At 46.0% G+C, this 21,619-nt stretch overlaps 1 protein-coding gene across 2 annotated transcripts in view; it reads right to left on the bottom strand.

Moving 5' to 3' along the window:
* Positions 1-10,044: 10,044 nt before the first annotated feature.
* Positions 10,045-21,619, bottom strand: part of LOC126544681 (juvenile hormone acid O-methyltransferase-like) — a 114,278-nt gene continuing 102,703 nt past the window's right edge. For both annotated transcript variants that reach the window (XM_055077801.2, XM_055077802.2), the window contains 3 exons: positions 16,944-17,510; positions 15,379-15,535; positions 10,045-12,092 (listed from right to left, as the gene is read on the bottom strand). In XM_055077801.2, coding sequence (XP_054933776.1) covers positions 11,929-12,092; positions 15,379-15,535; positions 16,944-17,471 — 849 coding nt within the window. In that variant the 5' untranslated portion in view covers positions 17,472-17,510 and the 3' untranslated portion in view covers positions 10,045-11,928. The remainder of the gene's footprint in view (positions 12,093-15,378; positions 15,536-16,943; positions 17,511-21,619) is intronic.

Consider the following 21,619-nt stretch of genomic DNA (forward strand, 5'->3'; position numbering starts at 1 on the left):
CGTTTTTTACGCTAATCTGAACCCGTATGCGACGGTCTTTTCTTGTAAAAATTATTTGGTACCAAATTGTTTTCTCAATCACCAGTGTTGCCAACACGCGGCACTCATGATAGCGACGCTGTCGGTGCTGCGAAGGAAAATTCCGGCCACCTTCCCAAACGACATCTTACGGCCTGCTTATGTGGTTTATACGGCACAACAGGCAGATATTTTTAGAAGAACAAGGGAAGGTACGCCGAACTGCCATGCATGCGAAGTGGCGCTGCAGGGTCAGGAAGCGCCAAACTCGGTACAATACGTGGTAGAGGACAGCTCGTTTTTCTCGGCACCCACTGCACCACATTCGATGAGGTTTGTTGCAAATTAAGATAAAGAAAATGTCATAATCTAGTGCCTGTTTTCAGCGAGTTTTCGATTGAGGTAGTCAGTTCTTTAATAAATACTGAGGAAACTCGAAAATTTTCATAGAACGGAACAATGAAGTTCAGACCTCTGTAGGAGGATCTACATTTGGACGAGTTGGTACTGGTTGAACACCTTGAAGGGGCAGCGCAATATGACGAAGACAGTTAAATAATAAATAAAGTTAGTTGTGAGTTCAGCACTGTCGTGTGTGTTCCTGCCTTTCAAGATGTTCAGAGCTCTGTCACTCGGCATTGAAAAGCGATATCACAATTCTGTAAACCGCATTTAATAGCACATCTAAAGCCGACAAAATGTATGTATTTTTCCCGTGGCTATCAAATATACCTTTAATATGAGAGTAGGAATTTCGAAAATCGACTGTAAGCAATGTAAGTTCAAGTAGTCAAGAGTTCGACGAAGGTTCGTCTGGTCAGGTAACAGGATGAAGAAGAAATTGCGGTCAATTACCAAGTCAAGGTGAAAATACCACAGAGACGTTTCGGGACCCGTACGGGTTCCTTGATCAAGGAACTTTGATCAATGTAAGTTCAAGTAAGATAAAAGCTGATATATGAGTTTGTCCGCCTTGGATTCTTTAAGGGATGCAGTTTACAGAACAGCGGTATCTGTTCTTGGCAAAGACCTACGTATTCCCAAACTTCTTCCTTCTAGTCTTTCTCAAACTTGCAATTTTTCGAAAATTATATTTGATAAGTTTAGGCCTTGTATCAAAATTTCGTCATCAAATCAAAAGTTCCTAGCATTTTCCTTTTTTTTTTCTCGAATGCAAGAAATTTCATTGAAATCAGCCCAGTTGTCATCTTGTAAAAGTGTTTCTCCGTTCTACATCTATTTGAATAGGCAGCATTGGCCCGAGCCTGAAAAGGCAACCCAAGTTGTCGGATGAGCCTTTGGCTGAAGATGGCAAGGAAGACCGGCGCCTTCGAAAGATAGCTTTTTTTATCGATAGCAATTATATGGACCTCCCGGGAAGTTCCGCCATCGGCGTTGCCGTGTGGGTCGACATATACTTAGCTACACTCGCAGACAACTTTATGTGGGAATAAAGAGAAAGCTACGGGCGCGTGCCTGCTGCACATGTGTTAACGCGCCAAGTAGTCCGGCAGCGTTTGACAGTGTTTTCGGTTACTCGGAACGGACGCTGAATCAACGCAGCTTCACGTGCGACGGTTTCACGTTTACCCAGACGCGGAAGGGAAAAGTTGCAAAATAAGTAAACCTTTACACTCATGTGTTCTGTCTTATTTAAATGTTGCTAGTAAGGTGTTTATATTTTGTCTTCCCCAGCCTAAACGAACGCGGATTAAAACGCCGGACTCTTCAGATGCGCTCTCACTTGTGTGCGCTTTGCCTCCGCAGCTTTCAATCGTTGGCCCCAGAAAGTTGTCCGCGAGTATGCATGTATGGTATGTGTTTATACCTGCCGTATATGCCGCATTTAAATGTTAACAAACATACCGATTAGTACAAGGGCGAAAAGCTAAATCGTTGCTGTCGCAGTCAGTGCTTCGGCCTTTTGGTGCGCAAGGCATGAGCGGCACACGTGACAGCGAAATCAAGGAATCTATAAGAAGACGCGACACGACATATGGCAGGATAACTGCGAAAATAAAAAAAAATACAATGTGCGTACGAATGCACAGCGATGCACAGTGTCGTCGCGTGAACGGAAGTTAACCGGATCTACCTAATTACTCAGACACAACAATGATCTTCATTTGTTTAACAACCTAAAAAGAAATTTCTGTATTATTGCTGCTTTGTTCTTGCTGCGATAACGCACGAAATAATGCATGATTTGGTCCTGGTCAGTAAATATATTCAACAAACATGTGGCGCCGTTACTTGCCTTCTCTGTAAAGAAAAATTATTTGAACTTGCTTTCGTCAGAATTGTGCTGTGATGTGAGAAAATTTGTGGGCGGGCACTTATAATTCGCGATCCAAATGAGGTTAAAGCAACCGAGAGTTTAATTTAGTGACACTTATAGACGATAAATTATAGCAAAGGCGCAGCCACCAGGTCAATCCATAATGAAGCGGGAGCCACAGATGTCGTCATATATGGTAGTTTCGTTCCTTGGCGTAAGTAAACGCTACGTACAGTTGGCGCCAAATGTTTACGGGCCGCAGCACGTGACGAAACGTTGAACTCTGCAGCTGTTTGTGAGCGTATCCGGAAAAATAAACCGCACTTTGGTCGCGTATACTTGAATGCAGGCTGGAATTTAGAATACCAGACTATGCAGCGGCTTCAAAAGTATTCTCAGATGTCACGGTGCGCGAACTTTCCGCGCTCACTGTACATCAAAAGCCAGCTGCAACAACACAAAAGAAAGTACATAGGCTAAGTTTGTCAATCCAGGATCGAATATATCAGCAATGTAATTACGACACAGTCGTAAGGCTAGAAGCTGAACAATTTGCAGTTCACACCGTTCTTATTGCTCCACTGTACACGATGGTCTACCTTAGCGGTGTACCGCGCATCTACACGATAACATGTACATACAGCGCTCGCGGAAGGAAACACTACAGGGCGCATTTAGTAGAACCCTGTATGTGTGCAAAGTACTCGAGAGTACCATATGATGTCACTAAGGATCTAGTCATCAAAGTTGACGCGGACTCCGATCTAAGTGTACGCGCCAAACTTATATCGCTGTGACAAGAACTGAAGCCGATGGAAAAGAAAGTATGCGCATTAGTTTACCCTAAATGGAGGCGTTTCATTCCGTGAGCACTGTGCATGACGCAAACCTCAGAAACGCGAGCAGCACGGTACCAGCTGTTCCGATGTTTCATATTTTTTTTTTTTTGAGCGCTCAAGCGTACATGCTCCGCCTGTTAAAGCGGCGAGATTATGTGTATCGCCGCTAGGGAAGCAATCATCGAAGCAGAAAGGCGCCTGGAGTCAGAAATGAGAATCGCACGTCGGGGAAAGTACACGGACAATGGCGCCAAGCGCGCGGAATAGCAATGTCACCTAGAAGAAAGTGTAGCTGGCGGTGGGCGAAGCGGGGTAACAGAAAGGAGGCGAAGCAAGAAAGGCGGAGGAGCGCTGGGATGACCACCACTGACAGTTGCTGCGGGTTCTGTGTGCGCTATGAACGCACCGGGTTTGTCACGTGATCGAGAAGCCGAGCGCAGAGCGAGAAGGACGGACCAGCGATGCAAGCGACGGCAGGCCGAGCGCGAGTCGACGGAACCCGAAGTCGTCGTCAAGCGACAGGCACGAACTGAACGAGTCTGGCAAAAGGCGGTGGCTTCGCATACCCAGGAGACTCGAGAAGAGGAAGAAGGAGAAGAAGGGGAAAATGAATAGTGTCAATAGTAGATTACGAAAGTTGCCGGAAATAATAGATACTGTGCATTTCCTCACAGCGCCTTACCGTCTTTCTTAATGGCACATTACACTGCACAAGAACCGAAAAACGGACATAAAGCATGAAGCAATCCTATGGCGGCCAGCAGAGCCGGTGTTGTGCAGCTGCTAAGTGCAGTTTTATTACAAAGCATGCAAAATAAAAAAATAAGCCTTGAAAAAACCGCCACACTCATTCAATAAGAGCATCTTTAACACATTTTAAGCGCAACACGCAAAACGCCAATAGCGCTCATACGCTTGCGCGTAACACGTGTTAACGAAGTGAAACGTCATTGTAACTTTTTTCTTACATAATTCAAAGAATTTATTCACTCGCTCGACGGGTATATTTCTCGGTGTCCCGCGCCATTCGGGTATCCTCGATCGCACGCAACGCAGCCGCAAAGGCTGTTCGCCGCAAGTGTTAGAGAGGAACGTCAGGTGTTCTCTTCCTCACTTTCTCTCGTGCACAGCAGCTGTCGCGCGTCTCCTTCAGCGGCTCATTGTGCTAGCAGGTGTTTCCTCGTTAAATGATGTATCCTACTTTGCACTCCAGATGGCGCTAGGCGTTCTGTTGTAGCATAGAGTTTCTCACTATATCATCTGTAGAGGGAAATCTGGCGCTGCTGAGCTGTGGTATGCATGGGAAAGCCGGTATGTTGTGACTTCGGATTGGCATCGTTCTCGGAGAGCGAGGCAAGCACCGTTCCGTTTCTAACAATGATTCATATTCTACTAAAGCTGCAAGTAAAAAGCTGTTTTAGCTTTATTATTACACAAAACATGTTTTGTTTAACTATCTGAACTTGTTATTGCATGTACAATAATATGAAACGTAAAATGCATAAGTGAGCAGCTTATATGGGAGGAGAGAGGACAAGATTCGTTCATGCTTTGGAATAGTTTGTCGTCTGTTCTTGCTTTTCTTTGCTTGGTTATTCATTGTAGGTGAGTAAACTTCACTGGAAAATGTAATATGCCAGAATTAAAATATTTCATAAAGATGTTACTTTATGAACGTGTTATTTGTGTAGCCATATCCACGTTTTAAACGAAGCCCCTTACAACACAAGATAAGAGAAGCCCCACAGGCGCATATACCGTCATTCCCATGACGGTACAGCGCCCTTTAGGAAACTGCCATAGACGGTGGCGCCAGATTTCCCTCTAGGTGTTATAGTGAGAAATTCTATGTGCTATAAATTGCGCTCGGCAGATTCCCGTTTGGCTTGCATATGAAACAGGAGATATGCATTAGTCTGCTCCTGAGGGCGCAGAAAGCGGAATAGATTTAATCGCACAAACGCCGCCGCACTGCTGTTAAACCTGCTATATATCGTTGCGCCGCAAATAATACGTAATTGGCTCCCTGCGTTCGTGAAGGAAGTGTTGGAACTGGATATCGTCAGTTAAGGTGCAGTACCCTTGTGGTTCTATTAATCATGTGTTCGCACAGTTTCGAGACCAAGGAATACGTTTTCTACTTCTGTTTTCACAGGCTGCTCCTTACACGTATGGACGCACCCGGAGCGGCAACGCCGGCAACGGAAGCGTGCAAACCTCGTAATGAACAATGTTTAACATTTTGCCAAACGTGTTATACTTCAAAAGGTGTAACGCCAAAATGTGCCTAGCGCATCTACTTGTGTAGTTGTCAGGCAATTGAAAACACTATTTTGGCTTCTAGCGCGAAGTGAAACACAGACACAGAAAGGAGCAGACAGGACGAGCGCTAACTCTCAACTAAATTTTTATTAAAACGAAGAACATATATATAGGTGATTGCAAAAACCGTAGCAAATTGAGGCCTTGAAAAAACGCCAAAATAATGTTACCGTACCAACTCGCCCAACTGTCTATCCTTTTGAATTGAAAACACATCTCTGGCATTACGTCCTATTGCTCAGAGTCGCAGAGTACCGTGAAAACACAAGTGTACACGGGAGCCATGAGGAGCAACATTTGACGTTGTCACAGTGACTCGTCACGTCGTCACAAGAATTTTTGCCACACAAGGCATGTGGTTGGCGCTGTGTCAGTTTATTAGCAACCACAATGCGGCGCAGCAGCACACACGTCTACGTCATCAACCAGATGGACAAAAGATATGCAGGATCCATCTTAGGATGAATGTCGGCATTAGGACTATCATCAATGAAATGATGCATCAACACACCTGTTACCATTGCCAACACCTGTTACCATTGCCGAAACGCGTCATGTACGAGGCGTGTGTGCAGCTAGCTTCCTGTCTTGCGCTTCCCTCTGGGCACGCTGCGCCATCTAGAGCCACCGCATCGAAGTTCCCGCTTGCACGTGCGTGAATACATCTTTGCATAAAAGTGTCTCAGTATATATGACGCCGATCAGTCTGGTCCCCCCGCCGCACAGGAAAGATTTACATAATGTTTTGGCATCGAAGGGCGGTACAAATATATTGGCACGGAGGGTGGTGACCCAAGGTGGAGGCAAAGAGGTTCAAGTAGTAATGCGCCGTATACCCAGTTGGACTTAACCAGTGGCCAAAGTTGGCGTAAGAGACGTTCACTGAAGAGCGACACATACCCACTGGCCCAGCTTTACGTGCAAGACGTTTATTGAAGGGTGGCACAGACACCATTTTAACATATTCAGTCATTCAAAGTGACATCAAAGAGGCGCATAGAAGTGTGGCACACGCCTGGTGTTACATACCCGGTAGCCGAAGTTGGGGGTAAAAGAGATTCTCTGAAGAGCGGCACATAAAAACCGTGGCGCACGCGCAGTGCCAAAAAAGAAGGTGTGAAACGGGTTAATTGATGACCGGCACATGTGGAATGTCACATAGCCATGACTAACGTTGGCCAGGTGATTGGTTTCGGATCTGGTTCCCTCATAAGAGAGCTTGATGCTGTAGCCCCTGGACAATGGTCTACCAGTGACCCAATTTGGCAGCAAAGTGATTAGAGGCACAGACAGAGAGACAGAGGAATGTACGGTGGACGAACGGATCACTGGAAGTACGTGAAGTACCCTAATAAGGCCGACTGCGTTAATAAGAAATCACAAAAAGCGAGAATGGTAACGTTTATTCACATCCGTTGTGCTGCCTTCGCATTAACATCGATCATTATATGCCGTGGATCCCATAATTTTTCACATTTAACATATTCCACAACTGCTCAGAAAAGCAGCCATCTGGTGACAATAAACATGTGCGTTAAGCAGCCAACCGGCAGATCCGTTCGGGTAAGGCTGAGCCTGTGTTCAGCCTAAACACAGGCTGAGCCTGTGTTTAGTCCTCTTCCGGCGAGTCGTAATAGTGGCGCTTTCGCCGCTTTTGAATTAGAGGGGATGGATTATTTGCAATCCTTGGGGACGCACCCGATCACATTCCGCACTGATCCTCCTTTTTTTTGTAGCAGTATCGCTGTAAATGATTCTTATACTAGGCAAAATTTATCAAAACGCCGGAGATGTTGAGCTGTGAATTATAATCAGAGTTTCGTGCTACATTCGGATGGATAACAATTTTGTCTTTTAAGTGCCATCACTATGAAACATAGTTTGAATATTGGAAGCTCGATGCCGTAAACGGTAAAAGACTGGGAAGTCATCGCGAATAAAATTAGACAATTGTCGGGAAACGCGAGCTACTGTGCTCTAAAGAATTTCGCTCCCGAGCGCAGGGAGACTGCCTATCTCATTCACCTGAAGTCGCCTGAGGCTAGCTTCGGCTATTGCTCATCAATTCTAACCTGCGTCACTTGAAAGCAAAATTTATTTGCCGCTAACCGTGCATGACAGACAGTAGCTCATCTTCGCGTCAAAAGCTTGAAATACGCCGAAAAGTACGGCAGGCCCAGAACTATGGTCTTATATTCTACGACACACAAAAGGCTCCATTCTATTAGTTGGCCGTTGTTAACGCTCCCTAGAGTGCTTACTTATCCTAAAATAGCCTGCTCAGCGTTACGTGGCCTATGATACGAAACTGCTAGCATCGCTCATTACAAGCATCGTGTTCCAAAGATACCTATTGAAAATAGACACCAGGTGGCGCTTTTCGCATTATGTCCAGTTTCACTGCAAGTGGCAAAGGCGCTGTTTTTCCAAACTATTGAAATGCGGGAAGGAAAAATTCCCTGGAAGAAAATACCCCAGCGCTAGAATCAGAAGATGACTGACAGTTTTCAATATGCAAAGCCTAGGTCAACCATCAATCACTTTGCAGTCTTTACACGTAGTCACTTGCTGATGGTTAAAGCAAAGTCAAGGTTTTAGAGCTAGCAGAAGCAATATAAAGTTCAAAACGTCCTAAAATTTGGTACCACCACCTTATACCCGTGATCGATATAAAATTTTGACAGGCAACACAGCTAAGTAGCAGGGGCATCTGATGGTTAAGCTCAGAAAATCAAGTTAGAATGCACTTGTTCACCATCAACAGCTGTACTTTTTATAGATGATGTTCCATTTTCTTTCACTGTCCACTTCACTCTGGCCACACTTCCTCAACAAACCACTTGGCTTCGGAACGACGGTCGTCTCTAGGAAGATCACGGAAATAGAAGGCTGGAGGAACTGGTGCTCCGAGGGACGTCCGCGACGTTTCTGGTGTTGAAATAGATGACTTGAATTGCAGTGCAGTGTTGAGCACGAATGGTAGTTGGTAGCAGTCACTCATCAGTGCTGGTCGACTGTCAAATGCGTGATTTGCATGTGTTGTCACTAGCGCCGGCAACGAGGCTACCCGTGGGGCTTCATTTCTACATAGAGGCTTCTTTGGGGCCACGTTCCGCCTCTTCCGTGAAGAGTTTGGTGGCTTTCGGGGTTGAGCCTGAGCGGCCGAAGTGCTTTTCGGGGGTGCTTGCAATAAACTTCGTAACTGACCTTGGTATGGTGAACTGGCCTGAGGGTAACCGAGTGAAGGTGATTCTCTGGTTCTCTGAGCCTCTTCATGACTTCTCAAGGCTTGATACAGTTTCACTAGTGGCAAACCACCTTCATTCACCATGGCATGCGTGAACTTTTCAAGCGTCTATTCGACTATTTAAGTCCAGACAGCAATAGAAGACATCTATGACGTCAACGTCCTCCTTGTCGGCGTTTTTCTTCGTTTGCCTGATGCCAAATGAAGTACTTTCCTTCTGAAAATTGGCTGTCTTTCTCGAGCAGCAAGTAGAAACGTATCAGCTTTCAGCTGAAGGGCTTGAAGAGCAGCGTGGTAACTAACCAGGACATTGTTGATCTTTTGACAAGATCTACGTCAGAGAAGTAAATTTTTCCCCACGCAGAATGACTATTGGTCTTGTATCAGTCTATCGAAAAGTCAACAGTGATCGTAGAGGGGGTCAATATCGTCATGTAGACGTCATGAAAGACGTCATTAAAAGCCATGATAAGCGGGCCCTTTTGGTCCATTCAGATATGGTCTGTTTACAGATCCCAGGCTGACAGGGCGTGTGTTTTTAACGCTGTCATTGCTCTCGCAATGTTTGGCGGTACAGCAGCATCCACAAACGGCAAAGTGCTTGTATTTCCCAAACTGAATCTACCTTACAATCGTACATCGAAACGGAAGAAGTTACCATGGAGTAACCCACCACATGAAGGATTGCTCTGAAAGCTACCCACGGCTTACCACGACGGCGGGCAACTCAATTTGTCGTCTATGGCTTGGAGTAGCTTTAGTAATATCTACTCGTACCTCAGTGGAATGACCAGAATAGTGAGACAAATAGCGAGAATAGGGTCAGAGACAACAGCCCACCTTCTGCTCGAATGTCGCCGTTTCAATGCACACCTAAACGTCTTCAGTGTCATGCTCTACAAGATTTATAAACATCCCTTTAGAAAACCCTAATTCTTGAACCCTGTTCTCAGATGTCCTTGGCCTGAACTGACTTAAAATCGCTAGTGTGTTGTTAAAGCATGGGACAGCTTCAAAAATTATGGTGTGTGAACAGAAATTTTTATTTTCTTCTCATCTTTTCAGTCTTTGTCCATGCCTCTATGCAGAGCAGCCAGCTGGGCAAATAATTTGGTTCGCCTCTCTGCTTTTCATTTGTTATCTGTCTCTGAAAGTTACCGTACCTAAAGATATATTTCTGTATCTTTAAATACCCTTAAATTAGCATGGCACTGTCTGATAATTCATAATTAATAATGATCTTACAAATTTGTACTTGTTGCTGTGTTTGCTTGCCACGCTATGGCTGAACCTTTAGTGAAATGGTTCACTAACGCTGCAGTCACGTGGCACATTAATCCTTTCACGCAGTACATTCGTCATTTATTTGCTTTCTACACTTTGCATAGCCCACAATGAGGCCTGAAATTTTTCTTAGCTTTATTTACTACTCATGTTTGTAACTAAGTCATGTGGTTGCTTCTCTTCAACCGATATATTTTCATGCTTTACTGCATTACCAAACTGCTTACCTCTGTCAATAGACCGGCTAGGTGCGTTTCCAATATTACCACAGTAGTAAAAAAATTGAATATTTCAAGTTCTATATGAATAGTATTGTTTAGATTGCTCTATTAGGCAACTGTAACAAATGTAAGGATGTTCGTTGACTGTCTTATAAACGTCCGCCGCGTCAAGCTTTCGGCATAGTTCGTCGGTTTGATTGCTTACCTCGTTCCCATCCTCGCGAAAACCCTGCAGAAAGTGCATTACTGTGGCGGATGCCACTTCTTCGTAAACGTGGTGCATCAAGCCAGTATTAAGCTGCACCCAGGACGTGCGCAAACATTCGAAATTATGAATATTGTTACGAAGAGTTGCGAAGAAATGGTTTTTATTTACAGGAGATGGACGATGATCGTAGCGTGATCGTAGCGAAGCCCGGCCTCTCAAACTCCTCGTTCTCTTCGTCTTCTCTTCTCTCTTCTTGTACGCGCCTTTCGTATCCGTTACAATACGAATCGAGTAGTATCTGCTGTTCGATCCGCATTTATTTTGAGAATTAACTATTCGAAACTGTCGAACTCTCGTTTCTTTCGAATAAGTGAGAGATGAAAACACTTATTGGAGACTTCAAGGGACGTAAGGGCTGCTCTGGCTGATTCTGCTGCAGGAGAACTGCTGCGTTGCTGGGCGAGTGCAATGGCAGATAACGAATAATTCTACTCGACAATTTCCCGACATTCAATCGAATGGGCCCTTTTGAGGCATCCGTCGTGCTAATTTGTTGCCTCGATTGATTGTTTGGCCACTCTCACGATGTTTGCCTTCTTTAATTTATCATGCCGTGATTCATAATATGGCACTTCTCGTCCTTCAGCGAACACAACACTGTATTTGGTTGCGTGCTTTTCTCTTGTTTCACTTTCCAACATTATCACGATGCCCCAGGGAACGAAGCCCAGTTGTTTATCATGTACAAGCTCCTACAGTATCCGTACTTCCACTTCCGTGCGTTATTTACATGCATGCATAAATAACGCATTGAAGCCTAATTTATTTTTTTACTAAAAAGACTCCGCAAGAGCTTAATATTTAATGTCGTTTAGAAATGGGAAAGTAGTCAACATCCGATTCGATACTCGCAGGTTATTTATCTCGAGTTATTCGCAATTGATTCAGTAAGAAATTTCCCCATACCGAACATCCCTAGCTGCAACGCTGTTGTCGCAAGCTCATGTCAGTTTTTCACCATATGCTTTTAATTACCACGTGTAATACGATATTTTCAGAGACTTGGCGCGTCAATTATGGCTTCTCTTAATTTAAGGCTTTGAGGTTTAACATTCTAAGGTGTTCTTGTTTTTGTTGTGTTTAGTGACCGCAGATGCTAGTACACGTTATTTGGCATAACGTACGCGGACATTTCCTTTTTTGATTCTCGCACTCTGAAACATTAAAAAATCTGAGTAACTTTTCATTCAGTTGCAATGCATCTTTCGGCGGTACACCATAATTTGAGCATAAGCAAGCAGATCATCAGCACAACTCTTAAAGTATCACTCGGTGGACTAATCCAGCCATCGGAGCACCTACGGGGTCACATCAGCCATCCATAAAAGCACCAAGTAAATGAAATTTCTCAGAACTTTGCAAGCACGGGCAAAAGCTCGATGCTCCTGAAACCTCGTGTTTGTGGATTTCACTGTGAATTGTTTGGATGAGAGTATGTTATAATACATTGTTTACGTTTTTATCTTTCTTGCGTGAATGACATACAGCGATGGTCTGGCAGAGTACGCGCTCTCGCTGGTCCACTTCAGTACTTCCGCAGTGACATCGTTCCTGAGAGCTTCTCTTTCTTCGGAAGTGGCCAAGGACCAGGCGGGGTTCAAGGATAACTGCATATCTGAAAGCGACAGAATGAAGGGAAACTGCAAATTGCATTTTTTTTCTCTTTGCCATGCATCTGAATTTCCAGATAAGCCGGATATTGTGCGCATAATTTTCTTATGTGGCCACTTTAATTGTCCGCTCTTCTAGACTGTAACAATAATAGCTGTAGTTTGATTTCCTTTCGCTGCCTCCTACAAACGCCAATTCTTTGCTTTTCATTTGGGTTCTTGCTTTTGAGTATATAATTGCGAAAGATAAAGAGATTTAGAGTAACCGCTTTCTCAGATTAGCCCCATATTTTTCCGCCTCTATATTTTTTTTCCTTTGGTGCGAGCACACTAGGTGGTGCCTGAAAAAGAAATCTGTGAGTTTGTGCACGATTGCTCTGTCTCTACTTAGTGGGTGACATGTTTGACATGTTCCACAACATTATAAACGCGCATTGTCTTTGCGTTTCTTGCACATCCAAATAGACACCCACACATTGAAATACGCATTGAATGCACGAATCTAACAATATACTCGAAAAGCGCTAGGTGCAAACACAAGTCTATTTACAGTCTCGCCAGGAATGCAATTAGCACCTTAGCAGAGGACAAAGCAGACACAAGGAGCCGTCACTGTCCAACGACATTCCGCAGTTCAAAGCGTGTGTCTTAACGTAGTTTGACGGGTTCTTTTAAGGGGCTCTGAACCACCATACCGGCTTGGTTAAAACACAGATTATGCGGATAGTAAACGCTGTTGCGAGTATGTGAGCCAAATTCTGCACTCGCTCGCGGTGCGTGGGAGCCACAAGCGGAGCACGAAGTCATCTTTTTCTCAAACATTGTCTCCTCAACAGAAGCCGTCTCCTCACTCTCTTCCGGCTGCTATATTTCGTATTTTAGCAAATTCCTATACGCGGCTGCTACTGGTCAATTGCTCACATCGGCCAAGCAGGATGCTTGGGTCAGTGCGTTTCTTCCTAGCTGTTATTGCGTATATTTGTTGACGCAGTTAAATAAACAAGCTGAATTAAGTAAAAAATCTGTAATTTCGATAACAATTATGGGCTTGCGGTAGAAGCCGACTATCGTCTGCCGAGGCTCGGCCGTGGCCGCCCGCGTAGGTACTGAACTTAGGCCACTCGTCTTATCGATTTCATAGCCATTGGGTATCGCTAAAATTCGATCAGTTTTAAACACTCAGCTAGCCTCTAACCACACGAAATGTAACGTCAGACCACACGTGCGCCTGCCAGCATATGCCCCCGCTCCTGGCCGCTCCTGGCCAGACGCATTGACAGATATATCGCTTCGTATTGAGCATTTGGGAGCGCTTCTAAATGCACAATTTGGATGTGGCTACTGTCCATCGGTCAAGTTGGTGCAAGACAAAGCCGGCCTGCGCAGCGTAGCACGGCCAGACTGGAGCACGTGAGCACGAGCGCGCCCTCTGGCCCTGTCGCACTCAAAGCAAACGCTGCGTATACGCACGGCAGTTGCCTGCGGCTGCGTCTGCTGCGTATGGCCTCCGAGATGGCGTGCGGTGTCAGGTCTTGCTCAGACTGTACCATTCGGCGCACTGACCAGCAAACGAAACATGTAATGCGGTGAGCGCGCACGGCCACCCCTAGATGGCACTGTTAGCTGAGCGATTCAGCGCACACTTAGGCGGCTGTAGAAGGCAGTTCAGGCCAGATGTCAGCGTGCGCGCTGCCTCTCTTTTCCCGTGTTACGAAAGGTTTTTCACTGCATATTTCCCAGGCATTTTTTCACCACTGCCTCGGAAATTTTGCCGTCTCAACCAGCTAGTTCTTAGTGCCTGTATATTTTTCCAGTACTGTTCTACATTGTCATCCATTTATATTGTAGTACTGATGTTTGTTTAATCATTTAGTTTTGTAAACAGATCATGTCTGGATTCAAACACCATTTTGTGAATTGGTACCTTATCGTAGATGACATACATTAGTTGTTGTTGCCTCAATTGTCTTACTTCGTGTAGTTTTTTATTGTTTCGTTTGTGCACCTTTGACTGCGTTGATTCACTAATTGATATGCCACTTTGATATGCCACGCTGTTCGAAAGGTCGATGAAAGGTGCTTGTTAGCGGCTGTTCATGCCTTCTAATCGTCCAATGACGAACTTTTGCAGAGGTATACTACTTCTACATGGCCACGAGAATGTATTGGGAGTACGTATGAAAAGAGAAATTAATACATTTGAGAGGAAATAGCTGCCAGCATGCGCTTTGCCCCTCACACACCTTCAGGTGTCATTTACTAATGAGCAAATGATAATGCTGCAGTGCAAAATGCTGTTTTTCTCTCCACATCCGAGTCTAAACAACAGTACTGGAGCGCTCGAAAGCTTCCTCGACCCATGGAAAAGCCTCGGGTGCGAACGCCCCGGTGTGGTGAAGGAGCCTGCCACACTGACCAATGAACTTACACTCGCTCCGTCCGAATGGGCCGGCCGCAGCAATACCTGCCACCGCGCCCAAATCTCGGAGGCCATGTGGTACGTAACGTAGATACCACGGCCACAGCAAGGGCGCCGCGACGAGCCCGTTCGCTGAGCTTACTCCGGGTCGCTGAGGACAACAATTGCTTGCTCTGAGCTGTCTCTGAGGGTGACGTAGCTCGAGGCGCATGGTGACCCCGCCCGAGCGCCCACATCCATTGGAACAGTGCATCTGCTTCACGAGCTGCACACCTTCGTGGTGTGTCGCCGTCATGGTCGAAGCTCGTTACGAGGGGACATAAAGACGAAGTTTCCTTCGACCATAGGAAATTGCTTCATTTCCGTAGAGATAAACGCTAAACGAAATGTGCTACTTGTCACTCGGTGCGACAAAGCCCAAGCGTAGCTATTCGCTACATTGTAGTGCTGCGAAAGGCATAGACACCGCGAAATCATCCGTAAACTGAGATCCAGCCTCTGGGTTTGAAGCGTCGTAGGCGCCAAAATCGGAAGTAGTGGCATCTTCACGAACATCCAAAATCAAATTTAAGCTGTGGGCCACATTCTGTACGCGGAGCGTTGTGGGTACGCCCAGCTCCGCCTTTGCCTTCGCAGTGCAAGGCACTGAAGAACACACGGGGAGCACTACGAAGGGAATCATGGGCGGGGGACCTTTGATGCCCAATAAGTCTGCTTCTGCTGAACTCGTGGAAGTAAGTTTTGCGGCAAATAATTTTTCAAACAGTCTATTTTAACTTCACAGTTATTTCTCGGTTCCAATAAAGATGTCGTTCAGGGCCCCTTTACGAAAGTTCAGGCCTTGCACTAACTCCCTTAATGTTGGCTCTTACCTATGTATGCTTCTGGTTTGCCGTAGTTTGGCTGTACATAGAGGAGCACGCAGGTGCTGGGTTCCAGACCGGCACGACGCAGGATATCTTGGGCGTAAGATATCCTCGCATCGTCATCCTCCAGGTCTTGACTTTTGGGCACGAAGCCTTCGAACATCTGATGGAAGCAAAACTGTGATGTGGTACCCCTGACACGGTGGTCGAAGTTGCAACACAGCAGGGAAGGGAGGTGCTGGTCGCCAATACTGCATGTTTCAACTGGCTGCCAATCGATATGTCTGCTTATTTATTCTTACTGAGTTGTCCTTTCTTGGTTCAATACACACGAGTGTGAAGCCTGTTTTCTTTACTGATTTACTTGTTTGTTCGTTCTTTTCTTTCACTGAGAACCTCAAGCCACGTAGTTCTAAGCGGGTGTCGCACACAAAAGTTCCCCGGAGAACACTCGTATGTGCTTTCGCGCACAAGAATGGTACTGTTCAAATGAAGGAGAGGTAGAATCCGTTAAAATTGAATAATTATTCAAGGAAAAAGAACGCATGCAATGAATGGCCAGAAAACGCAGTTTTCTGTACTTCATTTTAGCAAAGTGCGGTGAATATTTCAATGCTAAATTAAAGCTTTTAACCATCGCCAAATTTCGCAAACATTTTAGTGAAACAACAAGGCATTGCGCTGCATATATGGATGTTCTTATTTTCTAAATTTGTGTAAGAATATTGTGTCCTTAGCATAAGTTCACTGGCTGACTTCAATTCTACATTTACAGCACCTCCCGTAAAGTAATACAGTCTATAGTTAAAAATTAGTAACCTTCCCCAAATAATCAGCTTCGTAATTGTCACTCAAGTTCTTATGTCTCCCGCTGAAACTGGTCAGTACCAATTTCCTTAATTTTTTTCTCAGGTACCCTGATCTTTAACAATCGGAGCCTTTCTTGGCAACAACACAGATTACAGGTGCTGTGAAATACAAGCTTGATGGGAGGCTGCCGTGCCAATGCGGCGGGAAAAAAAATTGTAAACGACGTAACAGGCAAGAGAGCCGGCCGCTTTAATCTTTTAATCTGTAATCTTTTATTCTTGTCTTGGAAAATATAAATAAATTGCTTTTTCATTAAAGAATTTCGTGTCCACTGTTAACAAATGTCTAAATGCCCAAAATTATATATCTGTCATGCACGTACAAGTTTTTTACGCGCAGTTGTGTCATTAGAGTATGTTAACATGTAAATTCGTGTAGTATCCTTGTCCAAGTTCTTGCAGTGCTGTCATCTAACGTGTGGGCTCTCAGAGTGAACTTCGCACTTTCCCTAGCTTGCAGGTCTGTGGATGTTTGTTGGCGGACGTTTGTGCATTTTCGTGGGCGCACTTGCACTCTCTTCCGCGCCCTCTTTTTCACTGGTGCACGTGCACAACTTTGTTCGTGTTCCTCTCAGAACTTCCCGCGCTTTAATTATATATGTGCATTCCAAAGCAACAAGGAGCAACTGGCACCGCGTAAGAATGCCGCCTGGTCCTTTAAGATAAGACAACATAAAGAAGCTCAAAGCTAACAAGTTTTACCTTTGAAAACTTGCTCCAGCGATCCAACTTCGCCACTTTCCTCCAAAGCATCCTCGTGGGCGACCAGGCGGGAAAGACCAGAAGACACTCTCCGCGAGAGGTCAGCAGCGTCGACACGTTCTTCATGGCCTGAGCCTGGTCCTTGACCCAGTTGAGGCAAAAGAAGGAGTAGATGCGATCAAACTTGCCATACTTCTTGGCGAAATTGCTGACGTCATCACCGATGTTGAGGTATTCGAACTCGATGCTGGGGTGCGTGCAATGCTGCCGAGCATAGGCCAGCATATCTTCTGAGGCGTCGACCGCGATGATTCTTTTGCAGGGTGGACAACGCGAAAGGAGCCAGTCGCGGGTGAAGTCTCCGGTACCACAGCCGATGTCCAGGAACTGATGGCATTCAGTGGCTTGAGACGAAAATGCCATCTGAAGCAGGTCTAGAACCTTTAGGTTCAATTCTCGCTGCCGATCATCGTTGTTGACGTACAGCTCCGAGTTGTACCTTGGATTCCTGGACGGCTCGTTCGGCATGGCTCTTGGTGTGATCCTCAGTACGGCCAATGTGTGCTGCTGAAAAATAAGAGGTAAAAAAGTTTGAACATATGCGCTTTGCGGACATGTGTGCGCAGCTTCAGTCATGCATCCTTGAAAGCTACTATCAGCGACGTCTGCCTTTAGAAATGCCCACCTCGCATGTAATACTACAATTTGGGGCATTTGGAGCGCAACTCTTAGGCGCCCGTTCTTACGTTGAGCAGGAGCGTCTTGCGGCGTCCCAGCCAAACCGAGCGAACGAGCACAGTGAAAGATGAAAGAGTGAACGCAGAGCGCAGCGGAGGATGAAAGACTGCGATAGTGAAGAGAGCGCGAGGAGGAAAGCGGAGGAGCAGGGTATGGTGAAAGCGTGAGAAGAAAACCGCAGTGCCATGCAAGACGGGCTCCGCGGCAATGACCGCTACGAGACGGTGCCAGAGTAGCGCGCCGTCGTCTGTTGACTCATGACGCCATTGATAAGGCATGTGGTGAGCGCGTCCACCAACACCATGTATGGAAACAAAGCTCTGCATGAGTGGAGGTCCGTCTGAGGCAGCTGCTGTGAATCGCGCCCACGCGTCCCTGAAGCGTGGCCTCCTGCGCTCTCCCAAGTAGCGAGGTAGTCACGCCACACTTCACTACATTTACAGTGTGACGCACAAGACAGATTGTCCGCGATAGCCACGCTACTCACAGCGTTCTCTTCCTTATATAAGCCCTGTAGCCATATAATCACAATACAATATACCGACCCGCATACTTCTTTCTCGTATAGGGCGGCGCTCAAATTTCGCATTAGGAAGTGCCGTCATCGTCGGTGAATGTTTAGGTATAAATAGGTAAATAAATAAATTATATTGGACCATATTATTTCGGCAACATGAGCTCTTCTAACATGCTTGTAATACTTATTCTAGAAAAGAATGCATTGCCCTTCTTTCATGGGGTTTTGTGTGTAAAACCACGACCCTACTATGAGGGCCGTCGTAGAGGGGGACTCCGCAATCATTTAAACCACCTGGGGTTCCTTAACGTGCACCTTACATACGTGGCAGCCATGCATCGATGGAAACAGGCAGAGTGGGATGAATTGAATGCACAGCTTAGAAAGATTACTAAACGGATTCTCGGGTTACCCGTATACACTTGTATAGAGCGCTTAATGCAGCTTGGCATTCATAATACTCTCGAAGAGATTGCAGAGGCCCAGGAGCGCGCACAGCTTACTCGCCTCACAACAACGAAGGCAGGGAGGTCCATCTTGCAGGCAATCGAATATCACCCCAATAGAGTAGCGGAGGAGTTTTCTGACGTTCCTCCGTCAATTCGTGAGAACATTACGGGCGCGCCTATACCTAGCAACATGCACCCCGATCATAATCGCGGTAGAAGGAGGGCATGGGCGGCCAACCTCCTTAGGCAAATACACAATGATCAGCGACAGGAAAGCTTTGTGGATGCCGCTTCTTGTAAGGGACGTCGGGCGTTCACCATCGTCACTGTCGATGGTCGGCAATGAATCACGAATGCTGCCCCGGTTCGGACGAGGGACTCCGAAATAGGTGAACAAACGGCTATTGCACTAGCCCTGCTGGATAGCTCACGGGATATCATCTATAGTGGTTCAAGATCTGCACTCATAGCATCTTAAAAGGCATCGTTTCCAAACAGCCCCTCAGACTTCTTGGGGGCAAGGCAATCACGCACCACATAATTTATTGGTTTTCCGCACATCAGGGTCAGATAAAGGGTGCTCCTCCCAACCTCAACGAGTCGGCTCACGGGGCTGCGCATGAACTTGCCCACCGCGCTACCCTCAACCAATCGGAAGCCGACTCCCCAGAGAACAGGGACACGCTCTTCACCTACAACGATATTACTAAACACTACTATCTCATCCGTAGAACCTACTTTTCTCCTCATCCGCAGTTCAATAGAGCTCAAGCATTAACGCTCCGTCTACTACAAACGAATACGTATCCAAATCCGTCGCTCTTACGTAAAATCTCTCCGGATACTTACACCAATGCTACCTGCCACGATTGTGGAGAAATAGCCACGTTAGACCACATGCTCTGGCGGTGTGCCCGGTCCCGCTCTGTCATCGATAACAGCTCGGTCAGATGGGAGGTGGTTCTCTGCAGCCCTATTCTGGCTGACCAACTCTGGGCTGCCCAGCAGGCCCACGATGCGGCCGAGAGGCTCGGCCTTCCGGTTCCCACGTGGGAGCGGCCCGCTTCGTGAAGACTCACGATCTGGAGGACTTCACTAAAGTTTTGCCATACCATACCATACCATACCATACCCCTACTTCGCTTGTATGTAACGCGACGTCAGGAAAACCGCGAACGCTCTTCATCGGATTTCGCGTATGCAAATTGAATATGCGTGATTAGATTGAACAAAAAGAAACAACTATTTCTTACTCTAAGCCTTTTTTACCATCAGCCCTCTGCAATTAGTCAAAAGCTTTCAGGCTGCGCCCACTTCACCTGTCTGTCACGCGACGTCACAAAACCGCGAAAACTCTTTGCGTCAAAGTGCACATAAAATGCGCGCATTAAAGTTGTATTAATCTGCCGAACAAAACTGAATTTTTTTCCGAGAACAACCGGACACTGCCCCGTTCAGAAATAAATAGAAGATGGCTGCCTGTTGATCGCTCTGGTACTGGCTACTCGAAGCTGCCGCGTAGAATGGATATATGTGCGTATAATAAACATTTCTGCGTGGCAGTACAGCGTTCTCGAGCCCTTTCAACACGTAAACGAAATCACTATGCCAAATTATTTTCGCCGAGGATATGTTTAAGCTGTGTTTTTTACCCTTCCGTTGCGCGCGGCCGTGATTATCTACCAGACACCGAAAGCTAAGCAAGAAGAAGCGGGCTAGTAGCAGACGTTTGTGCCACCATCCTAATCAGGTTATCTACTTACACTGTGCTAGCCCGGCCACAGTGAAACTCTCCAATTCTGCGTGCTCTTCACCTCTGGACAGCCAAATATATAAGACAAACCTTCCAAGTAAGGGAATGCTATTCGCTCTGAAAGCAAACAAAAGTGACCTCCTGGAATTGAGGAGAGGAGCGTTTCATTTACCTGTTCAAACAACGCTGCGAATTACTGCCCAATGCTTGAGTCGGCGGTTATGCAAATGTCGGGAGATCGGGATAAAAACATACTAGAATAGCTTTGCGTTATTGGGTCCCACAATACGTTAAAAACTTGAACAAACGCAAAAAGAATTATAGCTTACTTGTATCCAGGTAACTTTCTTTTCCGAGTTGCGCCTACCAGAAATGACTGAAGGTCAAAATTACAATCCAAGCGACGGGCGCTGGAACAACTTCGGTAAAGAAGAGTATCCCCGTAGTCAATGGTTTAAACTTTTTTTTTCGTGAAGTGGAACCCTCGAAGCTCTAACCAAGCTACGCAGCTGCTGGGTTCCGGTGTAGCTGTGCCTAGTATGTAGCGCACAACGGCCTCTTTATAGGTGAGGCGCATGCGCCGTACCAGGTCTGTGCAGCTGTGCACATCCGCCTTAAAGCACACGTGCCATTGGATATTAATTTTGATGCGGCGTGTTTAGCATGAGTAACTTCACAAAGGAAACACAATGTGGTTGTGTGGCCGCTTTTGGTGGTGCTAACCTTGCCATCAACGCCGGCAACTTCGGCGCCCTCAACTCATCGCGATACAATGCTTGAGAAAGACCGCGGTTCGATGTTTGAAGCAGATGGCTTTCGGGAGCGAAACAAAATTTCTCTGCTTTGAATGCCGAGAATCGGCGGTGGTGCATTGGCAGTGGGAAAACTAGCGTTCGGTGAGTCAGAGCATGACAGGCATAGCCTTGTCACTACCCGTATGGTACGAGGAAAATTACGCCGAAAAGGGCAAAACGTGCCAAACACTTTTCTTTTCCGGTAGCCTTCAATCTATCACCGAGTTTCCGGTGCAACTGCATTTTAGATTGGAAAAAAAGCAAGCTTTTAAGGCGCGTGTTATAGAAAGAAGAGCAATGCTCGGCACCCGGAAAGTATGCAGTAGTCTCGTAAGCACGTGTTTTGAGCACATGTCAAGGCTTTTTCCTAACCACGCCGCTTTCCTGAATTTTTTTTTCCCTGAGGGACCCGACCAAAAGGTCCT

This window comes from Dermacentor andersoni, chromosome 10 (assembly GCF_023375885.2).
Source record: "Dermacentor andersoni chromosome 10, qqDerAnde1_hic_scaffold, whole genome shotgun sequence".
Lineage (NCBI taxonomy): Eukaryota > Metazoa > Arthropoda > Arachnida > Ixodida > Ixodidae > Dermacentor > Dermacentor andersoni.